Source organism: Giraffa tippelskirchi, chromosome 2 (assembly GCF_054371585.1).
Source record: "Giraffa tippelskirchi isolate mGirTip1 chromosome 2, T2T-mGirTip1v1.2.pri, whole genome shotgun sequence".
In the NCBI taxonomy this organism is placed as follows: Eukaryota; Metazoa; Chordata; class Mammalia; order Artiodactyla; family Giraffidae; genus Giraffa; species Giraffa tippelskirchi.
In genome coordinates this window covers 153,114,349-153,141,680 of record NC_137276.1, presented here as the reverse complement: position 1 = coordinate 153,141,680, position 27,332 = coordinate 153,114,349, and the positions used below count along the sequence as shown (strand labels likewise).

At 40.1% G+C, this 27,332-nt stretch overlaps 1 protein-coding gene across 50 annotated transcripts in view; it reads right to left on the bottom strand.

The window, feature by feature from the left end:
• VPS8 (VPS8 subunit of CORVET complex) overlaps positions 1–27,332 on the bottom strand; it is a 378,806-nt gene that overhangs the window by 260,259 nt on the left and 91,215 nt on the right. For 29 of the 50 annotated variants that reach the window (XM_081571329.1, XM_081571349.1, XM_081571332.1 and 26 more), the window contains 4 exons: positions 15,530–15,772; positions 14,475–14,543; positions 5,805–5,935; positions 608–701 (listed from right to left, as the gene is read on the bottom strand). In XM_081571329.1, the coding sequence (XP_081427455.1) occupies positions 608–701; positions 5,805–5,935; positions 14,475–14,543; positions 15,530–15,682 (447 nt within the window). In that variant the 5' untranslated portion in view covers positions 15,683–15,772. Of the gene's footprint in view, positions 1–607; positions 702–5,804; positions 5,936–14,474; positions 14,544–15,529; positions 15,773–20,645; positions 20,675–20,950; positions 21,024–26,759; positions 27,244–27,332 lie in introns of those variants that run through there. The other 21 variants (XM_081571310.1, XM_081571319.1, XM_081571340.1 and 18 more) reach the window with 10 other exon arrangements.

The window sequence follows — 27,332 nt, the reverse complement described above, 5'->3', positions numbered from 1 at the left end:
AAGCAGCACTAGACTTAGAGCCAAAAACCCCCAATTTTGAGTAATTGCTCTGCTATCTCCTAACCCAATGATGTAAGACAAGTTAATATCACCTCTCTGAGTCTGTCTTCTCATTTGTAAAATAGGATATGGCTTTCCCTACTTTCAAAGTTGTAAGAGTATATGAAATAAGGTACATGAAAAGACTTTTGTGAATTATAAAAACATCACTCAGTTGTAAAAGATTCTGATCAATCATTCCTCCATATGAAAACACTAAAAAAAAAAAAATCGCTCTACCTCAACCAAATACACAAGATGGCAACTAAACTGAAAAGGAATCTAAAGAAAAGGCAGATAGTGTTTCTTTTAGGCTTGCTGCCATATTTCATTTAGGCACACCCGAGACTCCGGGCAGACCTTTATTTCATGGCTGCACTAATTTCTACGTCAAGATGTGTAGCTATGTCTTATGAGTCAAAAATAATCACACAAAACCCATGAAAGCCAGATTCTGTTTTTCTTAAGCCTCGGGCCAAGAGAAGTGCTGTGCTTTGTTTTATGCTCATTCCTGCTTCATTATGCCATTGCAGGTTATAAAGCTGGGGGAAGAGAACAAAATACTTACAGCTGCAGACACTATCTGGGCAGAAATTCCCTTCAAAAGTGAATGTCGCATAACTGATCCATGGAGTGAAAAAGAATCAGGTAATTTCTTCTTTCTTTAAGGAAAAAAAAAGGAAAACGTTTAAGAACAGAAAATAAAAACTGAAAAGGCAAGGTCTTTAAAGCTTTGAAAGAAGAAAAAGTAAATAAAAACAAGAAAAGCAGAAAGCAATACTGTATTAATTTGTTAGCTCTGTTTTCTGAAGAGGTATAAAGTCTAACAGTCTCACATTAAAATCTTATACTAAATTCACCCTGAACCTCAGAGAAGCACAGCAGGAAAATGAATAAAGCCACCATCTCTTTTTCACAGATTCAACCTATTCCTTGCTCACCTTAATAACTACAGCAAGAGGCTCTGCTACTCATCAGAAGGTTGCCTATAGAGAAGCCCTGCTTACAGATCTACATCACCTCTACCTGCCTTCCACCTTTGCAACCATTCTTGCCCTACTGTTGTCTGTAACGACCCTCTCATTCTCCCAACCAACTGCCTCAAATTTCCTACTCATTACTCATTCTCTGATACTCCTACTAACAGCTCCTTTCATTTACCCTACTCATCACTGTACAAAAAATACTTCTTTAAGCTTTTACCAAATACTATGACTAAAAGTATGTTCTGGGGATACGAAAATAAAAAGCTCAAAGTTCCCACTCTCAAGGATCTCATATCCTAGCTAGAGGGACTAATGAGTAACTCACTCAAATTAAAGGATAAATGTTAGAAAAGAAAAATGAATAAAGCATGATAGAAACAAGATAAAGAGTTTAATCCTGTTTATTAAGGGGATATCAGGGACAGCTATGGAAAAGAGAAGACATCTGATCTGGCTTTGATGGATAACTAGGAGTCTGTCGGACAAAAAAAAAAAAGCACAAGCAAAAATATGAAGATGTAATGGTGTACAGTGTGTGGGGGGAGTGTGAGTACAAAAAAGGCATGGGCCAGGAGGCAGAAGTGGAAGTGCTCAGCATTTATGTCAAAATAGTAAGCAGGCTTCAGACTGACACAATGCAAAGCAGTTGGGGGCCCACATCACTATGTGGGCAAAAAGATGACACCACAGCTTTTAAGCAGGTTAATGACCAAATCATCAAAAACATTTAAGTTATTGTGATTCCATACAAATTTTAGGATTGCTTTTCTGTGAAAAATGTCATTGAGATTCTGGTAGGGACTGACCTAAATCTATACATAGGTAGGGGTAGTATGAACATTTTAATTAATCCATGAACATGGGAAAGCTTTCCGTCTATTTGTCTTAATTTCATTTATCAATGTCTTTTACCTTTCAGTGTACAACTCTTTCACCTCCTTGTTCCTAAACTTCTTCCTAAGTACTTCATTGCTTTTGATGCTGCTGTAAATGAGATTATTATTTTTTATATACTTCATTGTTAGTTTATAGAAACACAACTGATCTCCATCAGCCAAAGTAATCTTAAAAAAAAAAGAACAAAGCTGGAAGCATCACACTTTCTGACTTCAAACTATATCATAAGCTACAGTAACCAAAACAGTATGGTACTAACATTAAAAAAGACATAGATCAATGACCAGAATAGAGAGCACAGAAATAACCACTTGCATATATAGTCAACTAATATTTGACAAAGGAGCCAAGAACACTCAATAAGGAGAGAATATTCTCTTCAACAAATGGTGCTAGGAAAACTGGGTAATCACATGCAGAAGAAGGAAATCATATCTCTGTCTTATACCACTCACAAAGATTAAATGGATTAAAGACTTAAACATAAGACTTCAAACCACAAAACTCCTAGGAAAAAGCAAACAGAAAAGCCCCCTGACAGTGGTACTGGCATAGATTGTTTTAGTTATGTATGACACCAAAAGCACAAGCAACAAAAGTGAATACACATATGATATACACACACACACATATATATATAGGACTATATCAAACTAAAAAGCCTCTGCACAGCTAAAGAAGCAATCAAAATATAAAAGGCAACTATGGAACAGGGAAAAATATCTGCAAACCCTTAACCCCATAATAACCAATATATTAAAAAAAACTCTCATAACTCGGGAGCCAAAAAACCAATGGGCAGAGGACCTAAATAGGTATTTTTCCAAGGAAGACATACAGATGGCCAATAGTCCATGAAAAGGTGCTCAACATCACTAATTATCAGGGAAATGCAAATAAAAACCACAATGAGATACCACCTCATACCCATTAGTATGGCTATTATCAAAACAACAAAAGATAAGTGTTGGTGGGGACGCAAATAAAAAGGAATCCCTGGACACTGTTGGTAGGGATGTAAATGGTGCAGCCACTATGGAAAATAGCATGGAGGTCCCTCAAAAAATTAAAAATAGAACTATCATGTGATCCAGCAATCCCACTTCTGGGTTGTACACCCAAAGGAAACAAAATCACTACCTTTTAAAAAGCAACTCATAGAAACAGAGACTAGAATAGTGATATCCAGGGGCTGGGGGAAATATAGAGATGCTAGTCAAAGGGTATAAACTTACACTTTTTAGATGAATAAGTTCTGGAGATCTAATGTACAGTGCGATGACTACCGCTAACAGCACTGTTATATACTTAAAAGTTACTAAGAAAGTAGATCTTAGATTTTCTCACTCCAGAAAAAAATTATAATTATGTGAGGTGATAAAGGTGTTAAGTAACCTTTCTCTGCTAATCATTTCATAATATACACATATCAAAGAATTATACTGTATACCTTAAATCTACACAGTACTGTATGTCAATTATATCTCAATAAAGCAGAACAAAGTTCAGTTGCAGAAGAAACTGATAAACAAGTTAATATACCCAGCCATGGCCCCTATTTCACAAGAGTTGACAACCTAAAGAATACAGCCCTGATACAGGCAAAATTTAAGAAGTTGAAGAAAAATACACTGACAGGTTATCAACATTAAAGTTACACATGAATTCAATAAAGCATTTACATTATGCTTCCTCCACTTCTCTTTCCTTTTCATGTGCTCTCCAAGAATGTGGAAGGAGAAAGCAGCCAAAATGAAGCTATTTCGGGTTAGAAGTCCTTTTCCCAAATCTTTAATCATCTCTGCAACTCTCCTCTGAACCCATTCCAAGGGAATGAAGAAATGCTGGAGCTGTCCTTAGACAGCGGGAGGAAGGTGGTGGAGGAAGGAGTGGAGGGAACAGAAGGTTGGTGAGGTGATTCCCACCACCTTTCCCACATATCTCCACATTTCCACCATGGACACTGCACCAGGTCTGATGTGTGCGCCCTCTAAAGGCTCTCCTGCTTCTGGGACTCCCTGGCTATATTTAGCTTCCTACTGGGGGCTTCCCAGGTGGGCCTAGTGGTAAAGCATCCTGCCAATACAGGAGATGATCCTGAGTCGGGAAAGATCCCTGGAGTAGGAAATGGCATGGCACTCCAGTATTCTTCCCTGAAAATTCCATGGACAGAGGAGCCTGGTGGGCTACAGTCCATGGGGCTGCAAAGAGTTGGACACAACCGAGTGACTGAGCACACACCCTGGAGGTGCAGACTGACACGGTATCCACCTTCTTCTTCTCTCCTCTCAACAGTACCGAAATCTTCAGGGTCTAACAAGCATTTTATTTCCACCTGAGTGGCCTTCTACTTTCTATGCAAGGCTTCAGCAGACCATATTGTATGCAAGTGTGATTTAAACGAATACTTACCAGAGAGCCAGAAATAAACCCATATACCTACAGTCAATTAATCTTAGACAAAGAAGGCAAGAACGTAAAATGGGGGGAAAAAAGTCTCTTCAGCTTAGTGGTGCTAGAAAAGCTGAACAGATGTATATAAAGCAATGAAGGTAGAACACACCTTTTCATCATGCACAAAAATAAACTCGAAATGGCTTGAAGACTTAAACATAAGCCATGACACCATAAAACTCTTAGCAGAGAACATAGGCAGAACATTCTCTGGCATAAATCGTACCAATGTTTTCTTTGGTCAGTCTCCCAAGGCAAAAGAAATAAAAACAAAAATAAACAAATGGGACATAATCAAATGTACAAGCTTTTTGTACAGCAAAGGAAACCTTAAACAAAATGCAAAGGTAACCTACAGAATGGGAGAAAATACTGGCAAATGATACACCCTACCCAACAAGGGTTTAATTTCCAAAATATATAAACAGCTCATACAACTCAACAACAACAAGAAAAACCAATCGAAAAATGGACAGAAAACCTAAACAGACATTTCTCCAAAGACATACAAATAGCCAACAAACACATGAAAAGATGCTCAACATCACTAACTATTAGAGAAATGTAAACCAAAACCACAATGAGATACCACCTCACACCAGTCAGAATGGCCATCATTTAGAAAGTCTACAAGTGTTGGAGAGGGTATAGCGAGAAGAAAATGCTCCTACACTGTTACTGGGAATGTAAGTTGGTACAGCCACTGTGGAAAACAGTATGAAGGTTCCTCAGAAAACTAAACGAAGAACTACCATATGATCCAGCAATCCCATTTTGGGGCATATAGCCAGACAAAACTATAATTCAAAAAGACACATGCACCCCATTGTTCACAGCAGCACTGCTCACAAGACCCAAGACACGGAAACAATCTAAATGTCCACTGACAGATGAATGGATAAAGATGTGGCACCTATATACACTGGAAGACTACTCAGTCATTAAAAAAAAAAAAAAGAACTGAATAATGCCATTTGCAGCAACATGGATGCAACCAGAGATTATCACACCAAGTGAATTAAGTCAGAAAGAGAAAGACAAACACCAATATTACCATATATCATATCACCTGTATATGGAATCTAAAATATGGCACAAATGAATCTATCTATGAAACAGAAAGAGACTCACAGATAAAGAAAACAGATTTGTGATTGCCAAGGGGGTGGAAGGGTAGGGGAGGGATGGACTGGGAGTTTGCAGTTAGTAGAATTACATATAGAATGGATACACAACAACGTCCTACTGTATAGCACAGGGAACTATATTCAATAGCCTGGGATACTGGAAATATCCTGGGATAATGGGAAAGAATATGAAAAAGAATGTATGTATATGTATAACTTAGTCACTCCTGCTGTACAGCAGAAATCAACACAACTCTGTATATCAACTATACTTGAACTTTTTAAAAAAAAGAATACTCACCTTTTTAAGTTGGTCCTGTCACCACTATCTGAGCTTGCCACAGATGAAGTATCATAAGAGTGAGAATCAATAGTATCAATGTTTAACAATGTAGGATCTTCAAGAACAAAAGATTCATCTTCATCATCAGTCTAAATTAGGAGAACATGGATACATAAATTCAAAAGTCCAAATACTCTATAAGTCAAACAGGCATTAATGGGTTTTTCCAAAATAAAACATATGCTTACTCTGTTTTTCACCCCTTTTCCATGCATTGCTATTGACCAGAGAGGCACAGTACAGAATTAAATTTCAACTCTAGATATCTCTCCCTACTTTTTTCACTCCAAAAACTTACTTCTTGTAGCTGAAAGAAGCAGGAGCAATTACGCAGGTTATATTTTTAGTTGCCAAATATTTCTTCATATTCAAAACTGTCTAGGTGCATTACTAGTTAATTAACACCCAATGGCTGATTGAAGAAAATAAATACCACCTGACTATAAATAGTATACCTTAATAAACATGACAAACAGAAGGCATTCTGGGTTGGAAACAGCATGTGCAAACACAGTGATTTCATAATATGGATTGTGCCAATGATAAAGGAGGTAGTCTAAGTTGAGCAGAGTATACAAGTAGGAGTTGGAGATGATCCTAGAAACATAAGCTGGGACCCAAATTGTAAAAAGCTTTATATTTCATTAAGCTAGGTGACAGGAGGTCCCACATTCACCACTGTATTCCTAGTGCCTAGTACAATGCAGGTACATCATCAGTACTCATTTACTTAATAAATTAATGTACTGCATACAGCAAGCAGTTGGAAGGCAAGGAGATCTCTAAGAAATCGACACATGATGAGAATCATGTTTAAAAAGATAAATGGGGCAGAATGAAGATGAATGAGAGTAGAGGGGGAGACTGGGGCAGGGAGACTAATAAGAACCAGGAAGAAGGCCACTGCAATGTCAAGGAAAGAGAGAAGAGTTCAGTCTAGGAATGCAGCCGAAGGGGTCAAGAGAAGGAATACGGAGACATTACTGAGGTAAAATCAAAGATTCCTGCTTACCATTTAAACAGTGTTTTGCGGGGGGCAGAGAGGATTAAGTTTAAGAAAGAAGTCAAAAAAGATTCCAAGGATTCTAGCTAGAGCAACTAGGCAAAAGGTAATACTACTAATTGAGATAAGAAAGAACAGCAGATAAAGCAAAATGAGTCTAGCTTCAAGCAAGCTGATTTTAGGCAGCAGAGAGTAGAGAAAAAAGTTCTGATCATACCTTCAGTTTCAGCTGGACTACCTTCTCCCTTATTTCTATCCACGTTCTTAAGACAGCAGTCCACACTCCACTTTCTCAACCCATTACCGGCTACCGACTACTACTCTTGAAGTTACCAGTCAAATCTGCCAGCCTGTTTTCCTTTAGCATGCTACTGCCCCATATGCATTAAGTAATACCACTGGCCAAGCCTCACTTCTGGAAATTTTCTCTTCCCTAAGTTTCCAATACATCTCTTATTTACTGTTCCTTCAACTTATGTGGCCTCTTCTATTCGTCATGTTCTCTACTTTCTCTTCAGCCCAACCTTTGAGTGATTTTGTTCCCCAGGATTATATTCTTGGCTCTTGTCTCCTCCTACTTCACACACTTTCTGTATGAACAAGGTAATCCACACCTATAGCTTCAAATACCATGTCATGCTAAGGACTTCAAGATCTGTATCTTTAGCACCAACATTTCTCTTGGTTTAGGCCATATTTCCAACTGTTTTTCAGATATCTCCACACACAAAGAACAGGATGAAGGTTTGCAAGGAGTTACTGAGTTACTTGAGAGCTGTACAAGAATGGAAGGACTGCCTTACGGAAAGGGAACGGAAACAACTCATAAATGAAATGCAGAACCAAGGTCTTAAGCAAGAGAGTCAGACAGAATCTTATATGATTTTCTTAAGCAGCCCAGGGATATAATTAAAGCAAATAGATTAGCTAAATTAAGCCAGGGTTGAGGGCTTACAGGATTAAGTGGGGGGAAAAAAATGAGGAAGATAATTAAGGCTATCAGTGAGGCTGAATTTAAAATTACTAGCTTCATGGTGTGTGCTGTGTTTAGTCACTCAGTTGTGTCCAACTCTTTTGAGACCCCATGGACTGCAGCCCACCAGGCTCCTCTGTCCATGGAGATTCTCCAGGCAAGAATACTCCAGTGGGTTGCCATGCCCTCTTCCAGAGGATCTTCCTGACCTAGGAATCAAACTAGGGTATCCTGCATTGCAGGTGGATTCTTTACCAACTGAGCCACCATGGAAGCTACATGGTAGAGATATCAATTCTCACAAACTGATGTGTAGAACCTACACAATCCTATCAAATTTCACCTGGTATGTGTGTGTGTGTAAACCAATAAATTGATTCTAAAACTTATGTAGAAATGCAAAAGACTAAGAATAAGCAAGGCAATCTTAAAGAACAACAAAGCTGGAAGATTTGAACCTACTAGATATCAAGACCTATTATAAAGGTTCAAACAGACTGTGATATTGGGGCAAGTACAGAAAGACCAGTGAAATCACACCCACCATATACGATCACCTGATTTAAAAGAGAAAGTGACACCACAGAAATGGTGCTCAGTAAGTGGTGCTGCCTCATACCTCACACCACCACACAAACAAATTTCACATGAACTGTGGATCTAATGTAAATGGTAGAACAATAAAGATTTTAAAATACGACGGCATCAACATAACCTTGAAATTTGCAAAATTTTCTTCAATAGGATGCAGCAAAAAGCTAACAAAAATGGAAAAACTTAGTAAGTTGAACTACTGCTAAGAACTTCTGCTCATCAAAAGAAACCATTAACTGAGTGAAAAAGTAACCCACAGAATGGAAGAAGATATTTGCAATATATACATCTAATAGAAAGCTTACATACATCACATATAAAGAACTCCTAAAAATACTTTAAAAATCAACTCAACAGAAAAAGGGCAAAAGACATGAAAAAGCAATTCACAAAAGAGATATCCAAATGGCTACAACGTATGTCAAGGAACACAATTTCATCAATCTTCAGGGAAATTCAGATTAAAACTCTGATGTGATGCTACTACACATCTATTAGGTATGAATGGTTAAAGTGAAAAAGAGAAAAATTAAAAAGTTGATGAAGATATGGGAACCATATCTTCATATATGATATGGTATATATACATTACCATATATATGACATGGTAATATATATGGTAATACCATATATAACCATGTAAAGTTATACACATAACCATATCCATATATTGCTGCAGAAAGCATATACTATCACAACCACTTTGAGAAACCTGTGGCAGTATCTATGAAAGCTGACCATGCCCATATCTGATGACACAGAATTTCTACTCTGAGGTACATATCCAGAAGAAATGTGTGTGTGTATGTGTACACATGTGTGTAGGTACCTGAAGACATGAATAAGAATATTTACAGCAGCACTTGTCAAAGTGGCCAGAAACTGGGTATTACAAAACTGCCCATAAACAGTAGAATGAATAAAAAATGGTATATATTTTACACAGCAATGGGAATGGATGAATAATGACATGCAGGAAAATACAGATGAATCTAAAAACACAATATTGAGGGAAATAAGTCAGACACACAAAAGCATATATTGTATAATTCCATTTTTATGAAGTTCAAAGCCAATCAATGCTGGTAGAAGTCAGGACAGTGATTATCCTGGGTTCGATACTGAAGGAGCACAAGAGGAGTTTCTGGGGTGCTAGCAATGTTTTATTTCTTCAGATGGACTCCACTTACACGAAGAATTCTGTTTGTGAAAATTCACCAAGCTGTACACTTATGACCTGTGCACTTTTTCTTTATGTATGTGATATCTCCATTAAAAGTTCAAAAGAAATGTCCGGCTGCATGAGCCAACAGCAGAACTGAAGTCAGGGCTACTCTCAGACACTGGGGATCAAGAGACTTGGTCCTAAGGAGGTCAAAGAGGAGGTTTAATGGAAGGAAGAGAATGTAGGGATGGGGGAGGATTATTATTAGAGACTGAATTTCAAGATTAAAAACCTCAGAAGTAGCACCGTTTCAAAAGATGACAAGGCCTAGTAACATTATTTCATGCCCTAAGTTCTGAGATTTAGCATGTCTCAGTAATCTATAACTTTCTGTAAAACAAATGTCCACTTCTTCCCAGCATCTCTTCAGGTTTATTTATGCATTTTATAGGATATATGTACCCACATATCCTGGAGCAAGTGCTTATTTACACTTTCTACTTTTGTCCCTTTTCTTTCTTAAAATCACTCTTTAATACTTCTTCCCTTTTTAGTCTTCATAATGTTCTACAGTTTAAATTATTTTTATTTTCACTTGTCCACCTGTTGAGCTCCCTGGAGGTGTGACAGCCAGCCTATTTCCAGTCCTATTTTTCTCTCAAAATCAGAGACAATCACATAGCACTTCATAATCACAGTATTTAACACTGTGACCCAAATGCACAAGGCACCCAAATCAGTGAGGAAGATAACAGTATCATCTTCTCAGTTAACCACTAGTGATTATTATACTTACTGATACTCAGTTCAGTTCAGTTCAGTTGCTCAGTCGTGTCCGACTCTCTGCGACCCCATGAATTGCAGCACGCCAGGCCTCTCTGTCCATCAACAACTCCCGGAGTCTACCCAAACCTATGTTCATCGAGTTGGTGATGCCATCCAACCATCTCATCCTCTGTCGTCCCCTTCTCCTCCTGCCCCCAATCCTGCCCAGCATTAGGGTCTTTTCCAATGAGTCAACCCTTCGCATGAGGTGGCCAAAGTATTGGAGCTTCAGCTTCAACATCAGTCCTTCCAATGAACACCCAGGATTGATCTCTTTTAGGATGGATTGATTGGATCTCCTTGTAGTCCAAGGGACTCTCAAGAGTCTTCTCCAACACCACAGTACAAAAGCATCAATTCTGTGGCGCTCAGCTTTCTTCACCATCCAACTCTCACATCCATACATGACCACTGGAAAAACCATAGCCTTGACTAGACGGACTTTTGTTGGCAAAGTAATGTCTCTGCTTTTAAACATGCTGTCTAGGTTGGCAATAACCTTCCTTCCAAGGAGTAAGCGTCTTTTAATTTCATGGCTGCAATCAGCATCAGCAGTGATTTTGGAGCCCAAAAAAGTAAAGTCTGACACTGTTTCCACTGTTTCCCCATCTATTTCCACTGTTTCCCCATCTATTTCCCATGGAGTGATGGGACCAGATGCCATGATCTTAGTTTTCTGAACGTTGAGCTTTAAGCCAACTTTTTCACTCTCCTCCTTCACCTTCATCAAGAGACTCTTTAGTTCTTCTTCACTTTCTGCCATAAGGGTGGTGTCATCCGCATATCTGAGGTTATTGATATTTCTCCCGGCAATCTTGATTCCAGCTTGTGTTTCTTGCAGCCCAGTGTTTCTCATGATGTACACTGCATATAAGTTAAATAGGCAGGGTGACAATATACAGCCTTGACGTACTCCTTTTTCTATTTGGAACCAGTCTGCTGTTCCATGTCCAGTTCGAACTGTTGCTTCCTGACCTGCATACAGGTTTCTCAAGAGACAGGTCAGAGGGTCTGGTATTCCCACCTCTTTCAGAATTGTCCACAGTTTATTGTGATCCATACAGTCAAAGGCTTTGGCATAGTCAATAAAGCAGAAATAGATGTTTTTCTGGAACTCTCTTGCTTTTCCGATGATCCAGCGGATGTTGGCAATTTGATCTCTGGTTCCTCTGCCTTTTCTAAAACCAGCTTGAACATCTGGAAGTTCACGGTTCACGTATTGCTGAAGCTTGGCTTGGAGAATTTTGAGCATTACTTTACTAGCATGTGAGATGAGTGCAATTGTGCGGTAGTTTGAGCATTCTTTGGCATTGCCTTTCTTTGGGATTGGAACGAAAACTGACCTTTTCCAGTCCTGTGGCCACTGCTGAGTTTTCCAAATTTGCTGGCATATCGAGTGCAGCACTTTCACAGCATCACCTTTGAGGATTTGAAATAGCTCACCTGGAATTCCATCACCTCCATCACATTACAGATACTAGCAGGTATGTAAATTCTGCAAAGATAGCTTTCCTTCATAATAAACTACAGCCTCATTCATACGAGCATTACTTTGACATTACTGTACAAAGATGTACAAACAGGGCTTTGTACACATCCTCTAAGACTATTTTTAGTTCTCACTTTGTAATTGAAATAATTATGTGATTAACATCATGTTATGAAAACTGACAAATTAATCTCTTCATCTCTAAATGAAAGATTTCCTCTCTATTAGAAAGCAATAAATAAATATGACTTTAACAGGATAGTCTCTCTTTGACCTCTCAAAGCCTTCTTGGTCAAAATTATAAATGCTCAAGTCTTAATACAGACCATACGTAACATTTAAAAATATATTCAAAGAAACAGCAATATCAAGCTGATATTTTAAAAGAATAAACGATATAATTCATAGAGAAAGTAGTTTGCATCCTATATAGTACTGCCTATGAATCTGGCAGAGGAACCAGAGATCAAATTGCCAATATCCGCTGGATCATCGAAAAAGCAAGAGAGTTCCAGAAAAACATCTATTTCTGCTTTATTGACTATGCCAAAGCCTTTGACTGTGTGGATCACAATAAACTGTGGAAAATTCTGAAAGAGATGGGAATACCAGACCATCTGACCTGTCTCTTGAGAAACCTGTATGCAGGTCAGGAAGCAACAGTTAGAACCGGACATGGAACAACAGACTGGTTCCAAATAGGAAAAGGAGTATGTCAAGGCTGTATATTGTCACCCTGCTTATTTAACTTATATGCAGAATACATCATGAGAAATGCTGGGCTGCAAGAAACACAAGCTGGAATCAAGATTGCCAGGAGAAATATCAATAACCTCAGCTATGCAGATGACACCACCCTTATGGCAGAAAGTGAAGAAGAACTAAAGAGCCTCTTGATGAAAGTGAAAGAGGAGAGTGAAAAAGTTGGCTTAAAGCTCAACGTTCAGAAAACTTAAGATCATGGCATCTGGTCCCATCACTTCATGGGAAATAGATGGAGAAACAATGGAAACAGTGTCAGACTTTATTTTTTGGGGCTCCAAAATCACTGCTGATGGTGATTGCAGCCATGAAATTAAAAGACGCTTACTCCTTGGAAGGAAGGTTATGGCCAACCTAGATAGCATATTTAAAAGCAGAGACATTACTTTGCCAACAAAAGTCCATCTAGTCAAGGCTATGGTTTTTCCAGTGGTCATGTATGGATGTGAGAGTTGGACAGTGAAGAAAGCTGAGCGCCACAGAATTGATGCTTTTGTACTGTGGTGTTGGAGAAGACTCTTGAGAGCCCCTTGGACTGCAAGGAGATCCAATCAATCCATCCTAAAGATCAATCCTGGGTGTTCATTGGAAGGACTGATGTTGAAGCTGAAACTCCAATACTTTGGCCACCTCATGCGAAGAGGTGACTCATTGGAAAAGACCCTAATGCTGGGCAGGATTGGGGGCAGGAGGAGAAGGGGACGACAGAGGATGAGATGGTTGGATGGCATCACTGACTCGATCGACATGGGTTTGGGTAGACTCCGGGAGTTGGTGATGGACAGAGAGGCCTGGCGTGCTGCAATTCATGGGGTCGCAAAGAGTCGGACACGACTGAGCGACTGAACTGAACTGAACTGAACTGATACACCTAAAAGTATAGATAAAGAAGTAATAGAGTGGATAGGGCCAAAAAAAAAAAAAAAGCAAACCAGGGCCCAACCCCACCAATGGGGCCAGTGGGCATTTCTGTTGAGGAATCTTTGCATCATTATCTTTTACAAAACATAACTATGGATCTGAAATAGATTTTTAAAAATCTTTCTCAAATTAGGAGCTAAAACTTCCAATGGGAGTCTTAAACAAGTTGTTAAAAGATCAAGAAGACTGAGTTAAAGAATTGTCAGCAGATGCAGGGTACAAAAAAGCTAGCACACTTCATCAACATGTACTTTCAAAGAGCTCCTTTATAAAGCCTTTATGATCTGCTAATTCAGAAAGTAACATCATTTCAGAGCTCTCAGAAACTTTTTAATCGAGATGGTATTCACAAGATAATCTATGGCGGCTTCATTTTCTTTGTATAGAAGGGTGATGAAGTGCATTACGAGGCTGCGGATGCTCTTTTGTACCTCCTGAGGACGAGCTATTTTGAATATCACTGGTAGAGACGACATTATCAAAACATAATACAAATCTCAAAAGTGTCATGAATTTAGTATTTCAAGTCACTTAATAAAACATTTCTTCAGTCGGCCCAAGTGTGAGGCATTGTCCTGGGCACAGAGATGAACAAGACATGGCTTCTGCCCCTGAAAAGCTCACAATCTAGAACTTTCTGCAATAATGGAAATACTCTTGGCATCTATGCTGTCCACTACAATAGCCACTAGCCACATGTGACAACAGAGCACTTGAAGTGTGCCTTGTACAACTGAGCGAATGGATTTTTAATTTTTCTTTAACTGTAATCAGTTTAAATTGCCACATGTGATTGCTGGCTCCCGTACTGGACAATGCAGATCTGGAAACATACACTATAACCCGGAAGTATTCAAATCATCATGATAAAACAGCAATTGTTAATATATACCTACTTCATTTAGTATGCTTTCCAGTGTTGGAGGAGTATCAACCTGAGGAATATCGAACTCTTTATCATCAATCTAAATAGAAAAAAGAAATTAATGTTCACATAATAATGCTTTCCCTCTTATAAGTGGGAGGGTGTTTTAACTGATTAGAACCATTATCAGTCAGAAGACAAACAGACCACCAAACTCTTCTCACAGAAAGCCAACTCAGTAATTCATGATATTAAGGGTCAGGTCAAAAAACTACAGGACTGTTTCCTTTTCTAGCCACATATTCAGAGATAATCAAGTACAAATATGCACTGATGGCAACATCCTAACAATCCTTTCCAGAAAGCTTCTGTTGAAGGGCTTTGGCATCTGCTTTCTTAAACAAAACAGCATTTCTTACGACAAGCCCTAAACTTCTAAGTCATAAGAGATATACAAAGGGCTGACACTGAATTCCTAATTGTATCATAAATTATGGTGGTGGATGATTAGGTCAAACAACTTGTTATTAAATATTCATATCGTCACAAAAACCTACTGATATCAGATCAATGAGGGGAAAAAAATCACTGTAGAAGAATTCTAAGTCTACCACTAGCGCTATGATAGAGATATCATTTAACACAGCTGCACGTCAGTTTCTTTCCCTATAAAAATGGAGTATCAGAGCATTGTGAAGCTCAAATGAGAAGATGTATTAGAGTGTTTTATAAACTATAATCAGCTATAGAAATGAAGAGTAGTATTATTTCATAAAACTGCCTATCAGTTCAGTTCAGCCTAGGCCCTCTCGGCCGCTGCCCCCGGCTCCCGGCCCCCGGCCCGGCCTAGCCCCTCTCGGCCGCCGCCCCCGGCCCCCGGCCCCTGGCCCCCGGCCCCCGGCCCGGCCTAGCCCCTCTCGGCCGCCGCCCCCGGCCCCCGGGCCCCGGCCCGGTCTAGGCCAAAACTGTATATAGATGCCTACTAATCTATGCAAAAATGATGAATTTAGAGTCTTTAGATTATAAAGTGCACTCTAAGCAACATTTTGGTTAAACATCATCACTTGATAAAAGCTGAATTTTTACCAGATCATTTCTGAACTCCAGTTCCTTGTCCAGATCTATGTAAGAGAATTTTGAAAGTGAAGCTTCTAGACTGAAAGACTTGTTCAGTTCCTCATCAGTAGTCTTGGCGCAGAGGCTTTGTTCCACATTTTCATGGTCTGGTTCACTTTCCATGTTTACTTTTAATAACTGTATTCAGTCAATCCAAGCAAGTTTTTGCTTTGTTTTTTGGCCTCAGATCATGATGAACTGAATGATGATCTCCTTTCAAAAAAGAAAAAATATATTATTTAGATTTCTGCAAATGGACACACCAAAGACTTACTGGGTCAGACTTTTGTGGAAACTGATTTCACTCAATCACCTGATTATAGACAAAGAGAAATCAATCCCAGGGTACTAGCTATGATATGGGGGGAGGGTTTTTATGGGAGCACAAAGGAGGAATATCTGACTTAGGAGTCTGGGAAGTGGCCCACCACCCAAAGTCCTAAATCTGGTGACAGTGATGACATAGGACAAGCTCAACCACTAGACCTGGTACCAACCAGATTTATGTACCTAACAACAAGAGGGTAACTGGTGCCGAAATCTGCATTTAACCCCTTCTTCACATTCCTAAACTTGAGCAGATCTCCAATTCTCCTTGAAGATAAGCATATAGACCAATTTTGTCATCAGCATCCAGGCAGGGCCATAAACCTCTAAGGGAAACTTAGTGTAGACACAGAGGGCCCAGAATGGATAGCAAGTCACGTACTAGGACACTAGCAAATCCAAAGGTTCAGATCTATTAGAGGAGACAACAGTGATGCCAGTGTAAAATAATTTCACAGCTGACTAGAGATTTCTAGAAAGAAGGCTAGTTAAGGGAAAGCAGTGACAGTAAAGAAAAAGAAATGTATGCAAATTTTGTTTTTCAACAGCTCTAAATGATACAATATCATATCAAAAAGAAACATAATCTGGTTTACTTTTAAAAAAAACTGTCTAGAAAACAACTGTCTGCAGTTGTTTAGTTTAGAAAAACTAAAAATATACTCAGGAAAAAAATATATATAGTTTAACCATTAAATTTGCCCTTACATGTTTTTAGTTTGTGTTATAATTAGGATACAAGTGACCAAACTTTAAAACATTTATCACTTAGCTCTGCCTGTATACAATAAAGAAACAAAAATATGAAAATAGAAACAATGCCACAGTAACGATAATAATAAAAGCAAAGGTAATTTTGTTTTCTAGACTAGGTGTTTTCCATGGTACCCCACGAGCACTAATTCTCAGTAGGAAGCTTTCTCAAACGACATACTACCCACAGACAGCAGAAGCAAATGGCAACCAAATGGCCACTCCAGTATTCTTGCCTAGGAAATCCCATGGACAGGGGAGCCTGGCGGGCTACAGTCTGTGAGGTCGCAAAGAGTCGAAGACATGACTGAGCAACTAAGTGCTCACGTACCACCAAACTTCCCCACCAGACAAACTTCTCTTACTCTCTATTCCTTACTGAAGTGAAGGCAGAAAAAAAAAGCTGACAACCACTGAGTCATTGAAACAATTAATCTTCTTAAAGGGAGTTGAGAATTAGTTGTTGTTATTGTTCTTTTAAATATAACATGCCCAAAACTCACTGACAATTTTATCTAATTAGGCTCATTTTTAACTGCTTAAAGTGAATTCCACTTCTTTCAATATTTCTTTTTGTAATTTTTTAAAATGAATATCTACTATGCATAAGACGTAGACTCATGAAGACTGATTTTCAAGAGCTGAAACCAATTTGTATAGCTAGTACACTTATATATTACCAAACAGATTAATTCCTTTCACGTGTTACAGAAGACAGACTCGGAGGCTCTGTCCTACAAACACATGCTATCAACTACATTCCTAGAAGACGTAACTGAGGGCACTCTGTGTCTGGCAACATTTGAAAGCATCTTTCCAATCTTGGGCACTAAATGTACCTCTCCTTTTGCAACAAGCCAAAGGCAGGAGCAATACTAGCCTTTATGAGCCTTTCTTCAAAGAAGATTGAATTGGCTCATGACAAATTACTTCTCAATAAAGTTCCCTCTTATTTGTACCACTTAGCAAAAATGATTTCAATTAGTCAAAGAATGATTACAAATATGCACAAATATTCACAATCAGTATTTCCTGAAGACAGTTAAGTTTTATTCTTATACATTTTTTAAAATAGTGGAAAAAACCACATAACAAAAACTTTAAATGATTCTATAACCTAAAACGTCTCATTCTTCACATTTGTGTCCCCAAAATAACTTGGAAAGGAAAACATTTTTTCCTGGCCCTTTTTATATCTTCTATCTGGAGTTAATAAGAGGTTCTCAAAACAGCTCAGCATCTGTGAACTCCAACACCATGATGAAGAAATTTCAAGAAATCAAGCAGTCTCTGAAAAAAGAATGTCACCCTGCCATGCCACCCTACTTCATTTCTAACCTTCACTTCACCGAGCTCCTGTTAGTGTGATGAGGTGGCAAACTGGAAAGAATATAGACCAAAGAGTCAATTAAAATCGTATCTGAATCTGGACTTTACCAGTTCCTATGTATGACTTGATCAATCGGTCTGCCCTTTCTGAGCTCCTCTATTTCTATATCTGTAAGATGAAATATTGTGGCCATTTGTGTTGTTTGCCCAGAGCATCACCTCTTGTTCTGGGGAAAGCTCTTTCAAACTATGTGCTTCCTGTGGAGGCTGTCAATAAAAGAGCCCCTAGTAACAAAGACTGCACAATACAGCCAGGGTCCTTTACCAAGATGCACCAAAATGGAACTGGTAAGGAAGAGCCACTCCCGCTGTTCGTTAAACAATGAATAACAAGGCTAAGCAATATTCCCCACCTCTACCCCATCCCATTCTGCAGAAAAGGAGGTCATTTATTCAACACATATCGACACCTACTATGCATCTGTCACTGTCTCTACCAACAAAATTTACACTCTCGGTACAAATTCTTGAGCAAGAATGAAAGCAACCTATAAACAAAACCAGAGATGAGGAGGAAAGAGTGTCCTGATATCATGCAGGCCCCAGGCTCCAATCTTTTATGTATGATGTTAGCTCCAGACATAGCTTTCCAGCAGTTAGGCTACATAAGCCAACATAGTCCCCAAATTTTTCTTTTTTTTTTTGGTTGGGGAGGAGAGTCACAATTAAGACTCCCAATCCCCCGGAATACAATTACCTATTTTGCAGAGTTACTGTGAAGAACAAATGATATAATGACTGTAAAGTATTTAGAATAATGTCTGAACATAGAACAAGTATTCAAGAAATTTAAAACTTCAAGATTTCCAAATTCTTTTAAAGACCCTGAAACAAGATCTGGTACTTTTGTAAAAGTCTAGCCCGTGCTAAGTATATCCAAAGGCTACCTTACCAGAAGGCTATACTTCTTATAATAATAATAATAGCAAAGTTTCCTCATGAACTGAATCGACTTCTCTGGTGACTTGGACAGCAAAGAATTCACCTGCAATGCAGGAGACCTGGGTTCAATTCCTGGATGGGGAAGATCCCCTTAAGCAGGAAATGGCTACCCACTCCAGTATTCTTGCCTGCAGAATTCCATGGACAGAAGAACCTCGTGGGCTACAGTCCATAGGGTCGCAAAGAGTTGGACGCAACTGAGCAACTAAACACAAACAAGCAAAACATAAACTGAATGGTAGAGGTTAGCATCTTGAGTTGGGGAGACTACCCTGGACTATCCAGATGGGCCCAATGTAACCAAAGAGTCTTTAAAAGTGTGAGAAAGGGGCAAAAGACAGTGTTAGAGAAAGAGATGTGACAACAGAAGTAGGGTCAGAGAAGTGCTGTGCTGCAGGCTTTGAAGATGGAGGAAGAGTGCCAGGAGCCAAGGAATTTAGGCAGTCTCTTGAAACTGCAAGAGACAAGGAGATGGACTCTCTTCTAGAAGGACCCTGGCCCTGCCACAGTTTGATTTTGGCCTAGTAAGACCAATGCTGGACCGGTGCACTACAGAACTGTAAAATAATAAATCTGTGGTTTTTTAAGCCATGAAATTTGTGGTAATTTGTTACAGCAGAAATAGAAAATGAATACACTAGCAAATGTCAATTAATTTGTTTCTGGCCATATCACCAGCATTCTGAAATACCTACCCCTCCTTTGTCACCTGGTATTGCCCAAATATTTATTGAGCAAACTCTTCCAAATGCAGACTACTGATGAAATGCTTAATACATGGTACCTGATATTACACCTAGACAGCATATTAAAAAGCAGAGACATTACTTTGCCTACAAAGGTCCGTCTACTCAAGGCTATGGTTTTTCCAGTAGTCATGTATGGATGTGAGAGTTGGACTATAAAGAAAGCTTTGCACCGAAGAATTGATGCTTTTGAACTGTGGTGTTGGAGAAGACTCTTGAGAGTCCCTTGGACTGCAAGGACATCCAACCAGCCTATCCTAAAGGAGATCAGTCCTGGGTGTTCATTGGTAGGACTGATGTTGAAGCTGAAACTCCAATACTCTGGCCACCTGATGCAAAGAGCTGACTCATTTGAAAAGACCCTGATGCTGAGAAAGATTGAGGGCGGGAGGAGAAGGGGACAACAGAGGATGAGATGGTTGGATGGCATCACCAACTCAATGGACATGAGTTTGGGTAAACTCTGGGAGTTGGTGATGGACAGGGAGGCCTGGCGTGCTGTGGTTCATGGGGTTGCAAAGTCGGACACGACTGAGCAACTGAACTGACTGACTGACATTACACACTCAATGCAGAACAAAGGAATAAACTACTAGTAATTTCCTCTTGAGATACAATTCTATAACTAGTTTTCACCCAACTATCCCGTAATCTAGGGTTTTCCCAAGGGGATGCCATGCCAGAGCGTACCTTCAGACTACACAACAGGTTACGTAAATCAGATTAATCTAACAGACAGTGTATATCACAGAATCATGATTACCCAGTATGTTGCCCATTTCTGAGGACTGATAACCTAATAATTTAATAGCTCCAACCAAATATCCTCTGACATCCTGAGAGCTCCCAAGGCTACTCCGTCTTAACTACTCCTGACCAATGAATAAAGGAGGCCCAAAGAACACCTGGGGGGAAAAAAAGATGTGTACCATATAAACAGCAATGACCCCATTACGACACTGGCCAACTGAATAAGAACTCTAGAATGTGACCTATATTAAGCCAGGTTAAAGTGGAATTCTTCCACTAGTTTTTTTTTTTTTAAACTTCAGCAGACATTCCCAACTGTTCAAGTTTCAGGATCCTGTTTAATTCGCTGATACTCTTTTCCTCCCAAAAGTGTTATATGAGACACTTATCACATTACACTGAAATCAAATTAAGTTGGGTTCTTTCCTAATATACTATAGCCTTTGAAAGATATCACAAAATCATGACATGGAAGCAATTTTACATGCCAACTTTGCTTCTGGTCTTTCCAATCCAAGTGTTTCTTTTCTATTTGTTTCGTGTTGTCTTCTTGTGGCCTGTTTTGTGAAGAAAAATATAACAGAGAATGAACTTCTGTGAGGTTTTCTATTATCTTACTCTGGTAAATGGGCTCATTTTTAACAGTTCTCCAATGCCTACAAGATAAAATTCCAAAATTTAAGCCATTCCAGGCAGAATAACAGCTCCTTTAAAACTAACCTTATTATATGTATCCAGGGTCCCTCAAGAATAGCTTCCATTTTTCCTCCATGTCTGCTCACACTAGCTCACGTCCCCTTCCTTTTCCTTCCATTTATCTAAATTCCCTCTTTCTGTCCTTCCTTCTGGGGACCTTCCCTCCCTAAGCATCCTCAGAATCCAGAATGAACGTCTTTAGAACAGCACCTTGGCACCTTCCTTATATTGATTCATTAATTAACTTACAATGTGACTACATCTTTTCTCCCCAACTGTACAACAGAAATGAGACCAGGTGTCTTTGCATACTCCACATCACTGGGTTCATTAACTTGCATAGCTACACAGACATTCAATAAATTACTGATCAACACAAGAATTAGAAGCCAGGACTAATACTTGTGCTGTGAATTAAATATATCAGTTTTATTACCTGTAATTGTTAAGCTTCAGAGGATACTAGTTGACTCATAGCATATAGGAATCTATGCCATAATAAGCCAAATTATAATTGAGTTCCACTTTTATACAATCAGGCCTGTCAACTACAGATGATCATATTCATCCTTCAGATATCAGTTAAAACTTTGCTTACTCAAAAAAGTCGTTTTTTCTCCCGCTCAACTAGACTAGGTTCCCAGTTAGTAGGTACCCGTAACATTGTTCTCCTTTTATTACACCTATCACATTACAACCATTTTTTTCAGTGTCTGAACCTCCATTTCCTTCCCTCAACTGGAATGTGGGTTCCAAGAAAGCAAAGATCACATCTGCCCTTTTTCCATCACTGTATTTCCAGTGCCTAATTATACAGTAGATTGGAGAAGGCAATGGCACCCCACTCTAATACTCTTGCCTGGAAAATCCCATGGACGGAGGAACCTGGGAGGCTGCAGTCCATGGGGTCGCTACAAGTTGGACACGACTGAGCGACTTCACTTTCACTTTTCACCTTCTTGCATTGGAGAAGGAAATGGCAACCCACTTCAGTGTTCTTGCCTGGAGAATCCCAGGAACGGGGGAGCCTGGTGGGCTGCCATCTATGGGGTTGCACAGAGTCGGACATGACTGAAGCAACTTAGCAGCAATTACACCAATCCATGCAGAAGATATTACGAAGAGGTGGCAAAAATACACAGAAGAACTGTACAAAAAAGATCTTCATGACCCAGATAATCACAATGATGTGATCACTCACCTAGAGCCAGACATCCTGGAATGTGAAGTCAAGTGGGCCTTGGGAAGCATCACTACAAACAAAGCTAGTGGAGGTGAGGGAATTCCAGTTGAGCTATTTCAAATCCTGAAAGATGATGCTGTGGAAGTGATGCACTCAATATGTCAGCAAATCTGGAAAACTCAGCAGTGGCCACAGGACTGGAAAAAGTCAGTTTTCATTCCAATCCCAAAGAAAGGCAATGTCAAAGAATGTTCAAACTACTGCACAATTGCACTCATCTCATATGCTAGTAAAGTAATGCTTAAAATGCTCCAAGCCAGGCTTCAACAATACGTGAACCATGAACTTCCAGATGTTCAAGCTGGTTTTAGAAAAGGCAGAGGAACCAGAGATCAAATTGCCAATATCCGCTGGATCATCGAAAAAGCAAGAGAATTCCAGAAAAACATCTATTTCTGCTTTATTGACTATGCCAAAGCCTTTGACTGTGTGGATCACAATAAACTGTGGAAAATTCTAAAACAGATGGGAATACCAGACCACCTGACCTGCCTCTTGAGAAACCTGTATGCAGGTCAGGGAGCAACAGTTAAAACTGGACATGGAACAACAGACTGGTTCCAAATTGGGAAAAGAGTACGTCAAGGCTGTATATTGTCACCTTGCTTATTTAACTTATATGTAGAGTATATCATGAGAAATGCTGGGCTGGAGGAAGCACAAGCTGGAATCAAGATTGCCGGGAGAAATATCAATAACCTCAGACATGCAGATGACACCACCCTTATGGCAGAAAGCGAAGATCTAAAGAGCCTCTTCATAAAAGTGAAAGAGGAGAGTGGAAAAGTTGGCTTAAAGCTCAACATTCAGAAAACTAAGATCATGGCATCCGGCCCCATCACTTCATGGCAGGTAGATGGAGAAACAGTGGAAACAGTGGCTGACTTTATTTTGGGGGGCTCCAAAATCACTGCTGATGGTGATTGCAGCCATGAAATTAAAAGACGCTTACTCCTTGGAAGGAAAGTTATAACCAACCTAAACAGCATATTAAAAAGCAGAGACATTACTTTCCCAACAAAGGTCCGTCTAGTCAAGGATATGGTTTTTCTGGTGGTCATGTATGGATGTGAGAGTTGGACTGTAATGAAAGTTGAGAGCCGAAGAATTGATGCTTTTGAACTGTGGTGTTGGAGAAGACTCTTGAGAGTCCCTTGGACTGCATGCAAGGAGATCCAACCAGTCCATCCTAAAGGAGATCAGTCCTGGGTGTTCACTGGAAGGACTGATGTTGAAGCTGAAGCTCCAATACTTTGGCCACCTGATGCGAAGACCTGACTCATTGGAAAAGACTCTGATTCTGGGAAAGACTAAGGGCAGGAGAAGAAGGGGACAACAGAGGATGAGATGGTTGGTCATGGGTTTGGGTGGACTCTGAGAGTTGGTGATGGACAGGGAGGCCTGGCGTGCTGCAGTTCATGGAGTCGCAAGGAGTTGGACACGACTGAGCGACTGAACTGAACTGATGCATCTACTCACCCTCCCCACAGAAGCAGCCAAGCAATGCTGCATCACTGGCTTCTAGAGCCTTAAACAGCAGTTCTGGTCATTCAAAATAAAATTCGGTTACTCATTCTACTCCCCAAAAGCCCCCCACCTTGCAAGTTCCCCTCTCTGCAAATAGGTTTTTTTTCAATCTCTAACATTTTTTAATGACCATTTTGCTCACATATGACATGATACACACTCCATCATTTCAAACATTTTGTGCTGTTTTACATTAATTCAACCTATAGGCCAAGATGAAAATAGTGAAAATATATCATACATTCAGGGCTTTCCAGGAGGCACTAGTGGTAAAGAATTCGCCTACCAATGCAGGTGAGGTTAAGAGACGCCTGGGTCAGGATCCCTCGGTCAGGAAGATCCCCTGGAGGAGGGCATGGCAACTCACTCCAGTATTTTTGCCTGGAGAATCCCATGGACAGAGGAGCCTAGCAGGCTGCAGTCCATAAGGCTGCAAAGAGTTAGACACGACTATAGCAACAAGCATGCACATTGTCCATTCATTCAATTTACAGGAATTCAACCATTATCTTAGGCAAACAGAAAGAAAAAAAAAAATGATTCTCACAGGGGCTGGACTCTGCATACCATTCCACTCAATAACTACAAGCTTCTGAGTGTGTGTGGGGAAGGGATGGGTATCTGCTGGCCTTTCATCAGTCTCACTTCTCACATGCCTCACACACAATCCATTTCACCTGTGCTCAAAGTAACACACAGCAGGCTGTTCCAACATGGAGCAAAAATTGGCTGTGACTGACTTCCTAAGAGATCATATGCCAGGCTCCTACATGACTCCTTCGCAGGGTACTGCGGTGATACTCAATTTTCAAGGTACTTTTTCAAAAGTGAGAGTCGCTCAGTCATGTCTATTTGCAACCCCATGGACTGCAGTCCATGCAATTCTCCAGGACAGAATAGTGGAGTGGGTAGCCTCTCCCTTCTCCAGGGAATCTTCCCAACCCAGGGATCAAACCCAGGTCTCCCATATCACAGGCTGATTCTTTACCAGCTGAGCCACCAGGGAACCTTCTTCAAGGGTCTAGGAAAAACTGGAAAAATAAGATTTCAGAAACCAGCAGTAAAGATATTACACCACCAGTCACAGGTGATGTGGAAATAAGTCACTTTAACCTTGAACTGCAACCAGACACTTACACGTAAGACAGAAGAAAACGTCTGAAAGTGTTTTCTTTCTAATTTAACTATGCTGGTGTAGCGCATAGAGCACAGGACTTCAAAATTTATACTCTGATCCACGTGAAGGTAGTTTTAATCAAGGATGATGTTATTTGTGGCTAACTGGGCATCACACTTGAGGGTACTCATTTCACTTTACTCATAGACTTCAGACAGAGAAGGCAATGGCACCCCACTCCAGTACTCTTGCCTAGAAAATCCCATGGACGGAGGAGTCTGGTGGGCTGCAGTCCATGGGGTCGCTAGGAGTCGGACATGACTGAGTGACTTCACTTTCACTTTCCTGAACTGGAGAAGGAAAATGGCAACCCACTCCAGTGTTCTTGCCTGGAGAATCCCGGGGACAGGGGAGCCTGGTGGGCTGCCGTCTATGGGGTCGCACAGGGTCGGACACGACTGAAGCAACTTAGCAGCAGCAGCAGCATGGACTTCAGAAACAGAGGTTTCAACCATGTAATTCTGGTGGTTCTGCCAATCAAATACCCTGTCTGCTCAGCTAGGAGAATAAGCACATTGACATTCTCATATCCAATCTGGCCAACCAGTGTCCTTTCCTCAAATTTATAAATGTTAGAGGTAGGAGTTTTCTCTTCTCTCTATGGTGCTTAAGGCTGGATGAAGTAACAGAAAGGCTGTTACACAGAATGAAGATAATTCAACATTAAGATCCATTTAAGAATAGAACAGTTTGTTCTTACAAATATGTACAGATGACACCTGAAGCTGTAGGTTAAGAAGATATCTAAACTCTTGTGAAAACTATAAACAGATCAAAAGTTAAATACACTTAAGTTTGAAGGGCCTTACTTTCCATTAATATACATAACTGACATTTGATATCACAATGGTTGAAACGTCTATAAAAGGGTGGGAAAGAGCTGAAAAGTCACCAAGATGTCCCAGTATTCTGGAAGACAGAAAACACCCATCTGCTGATACTGGTCCAGGTACAAAGGAAATGTATAAAGGATAAGCAACATACTATTCCCTTGACCCCTGGAAAAAAATTTTTTTTTTTTTTAGTTTTTTCTTTTTTTTTTTTAATAAATTTATTTATTTTAGTTGGGGGCCAATTACTTTACAATATTGTAATAGTTTTTGCCATACATTGACATGAATCAGCCATGAGTTTACATGTGTTCCCCTTCCTGGACCCCCCACCCACCTCCCTCCCCATCCCATCCCTCTGGGTCATCCCATTGCCCCAGCCCTGAGCCTTTGTCTCATGCATCGAACATGGAATGGTGTTCTGTTTCACATATGATAATATACATGTTTCAATGCTATTCTCCCAGAACGTCCCACCCTCACCTTCTCCCTCAGAGTCCATAAAATTGTTCTATGCATCTGTGTCTCTTATTCTGTCTCGCACATAGGGTTATGTTACCATCTTTCAAATTCCATATATATGCATTAGTATACTGTATTGTTGTTTTTCTCACATATAACTATGTCTCTTTGACATAAGAAACCCAAAAGATCAACCAGAATTTTTCCTTGTTTATTCTGCATTCTATGGAATACACCAGATATTACCAGCGATTTCAATACCTACTCTTCTTAAGTTTAACCACAAGCAAACCCATATCTTACACAAACACATGTAGAGTCTCCATCCTTATTTACAGCAGATACTTGAAACACACACCTGATTTGTAACTGATCTCCTAATCGCTGACATCTGGAGTAAAGCTGGCACAAGTTAACAACCATGTTTGGTTTGTTCTTTGGGGTGCAGGGAGTGTGGTAGTGGACACAGCCTTGCTGACCATTCTAGTATCAATCTAATATTAGCAGGGTATGAAGGAGGCATGCCTGTTTGGAGAAGGGTCCCCAGCAGTTTCTGAGAACCGGTGGCATGGATCCTTTCTTACCGACACTAATCCATCCCACCTTCTCTCCTTTGAAACACCCAAACATTTTAGGCAACTCTGCCCCTCCCCGCCACCACCTCTTCCCCCGAGTACCACACTTGGAGAACTAACCAGGACACAGGAACGGTCTCGAACGTTAGAGATCCACGTGTCCCCTGCTGCCCTCACTCTAGGGCACACTTCGCATCCAGAGAGAAACTGGACCGAACCTCACAGGGTGCGCACAAACCCTAAGAGGTGGGCACTCCACCTAAGCCTCGGCCTCACACTAGAGAAGCACACTCATCCCAGGCCTCGAGGGATGGAAGAGCCTGCACCTGTGTCCCAGGCCCCAAAGGCAGGTTACA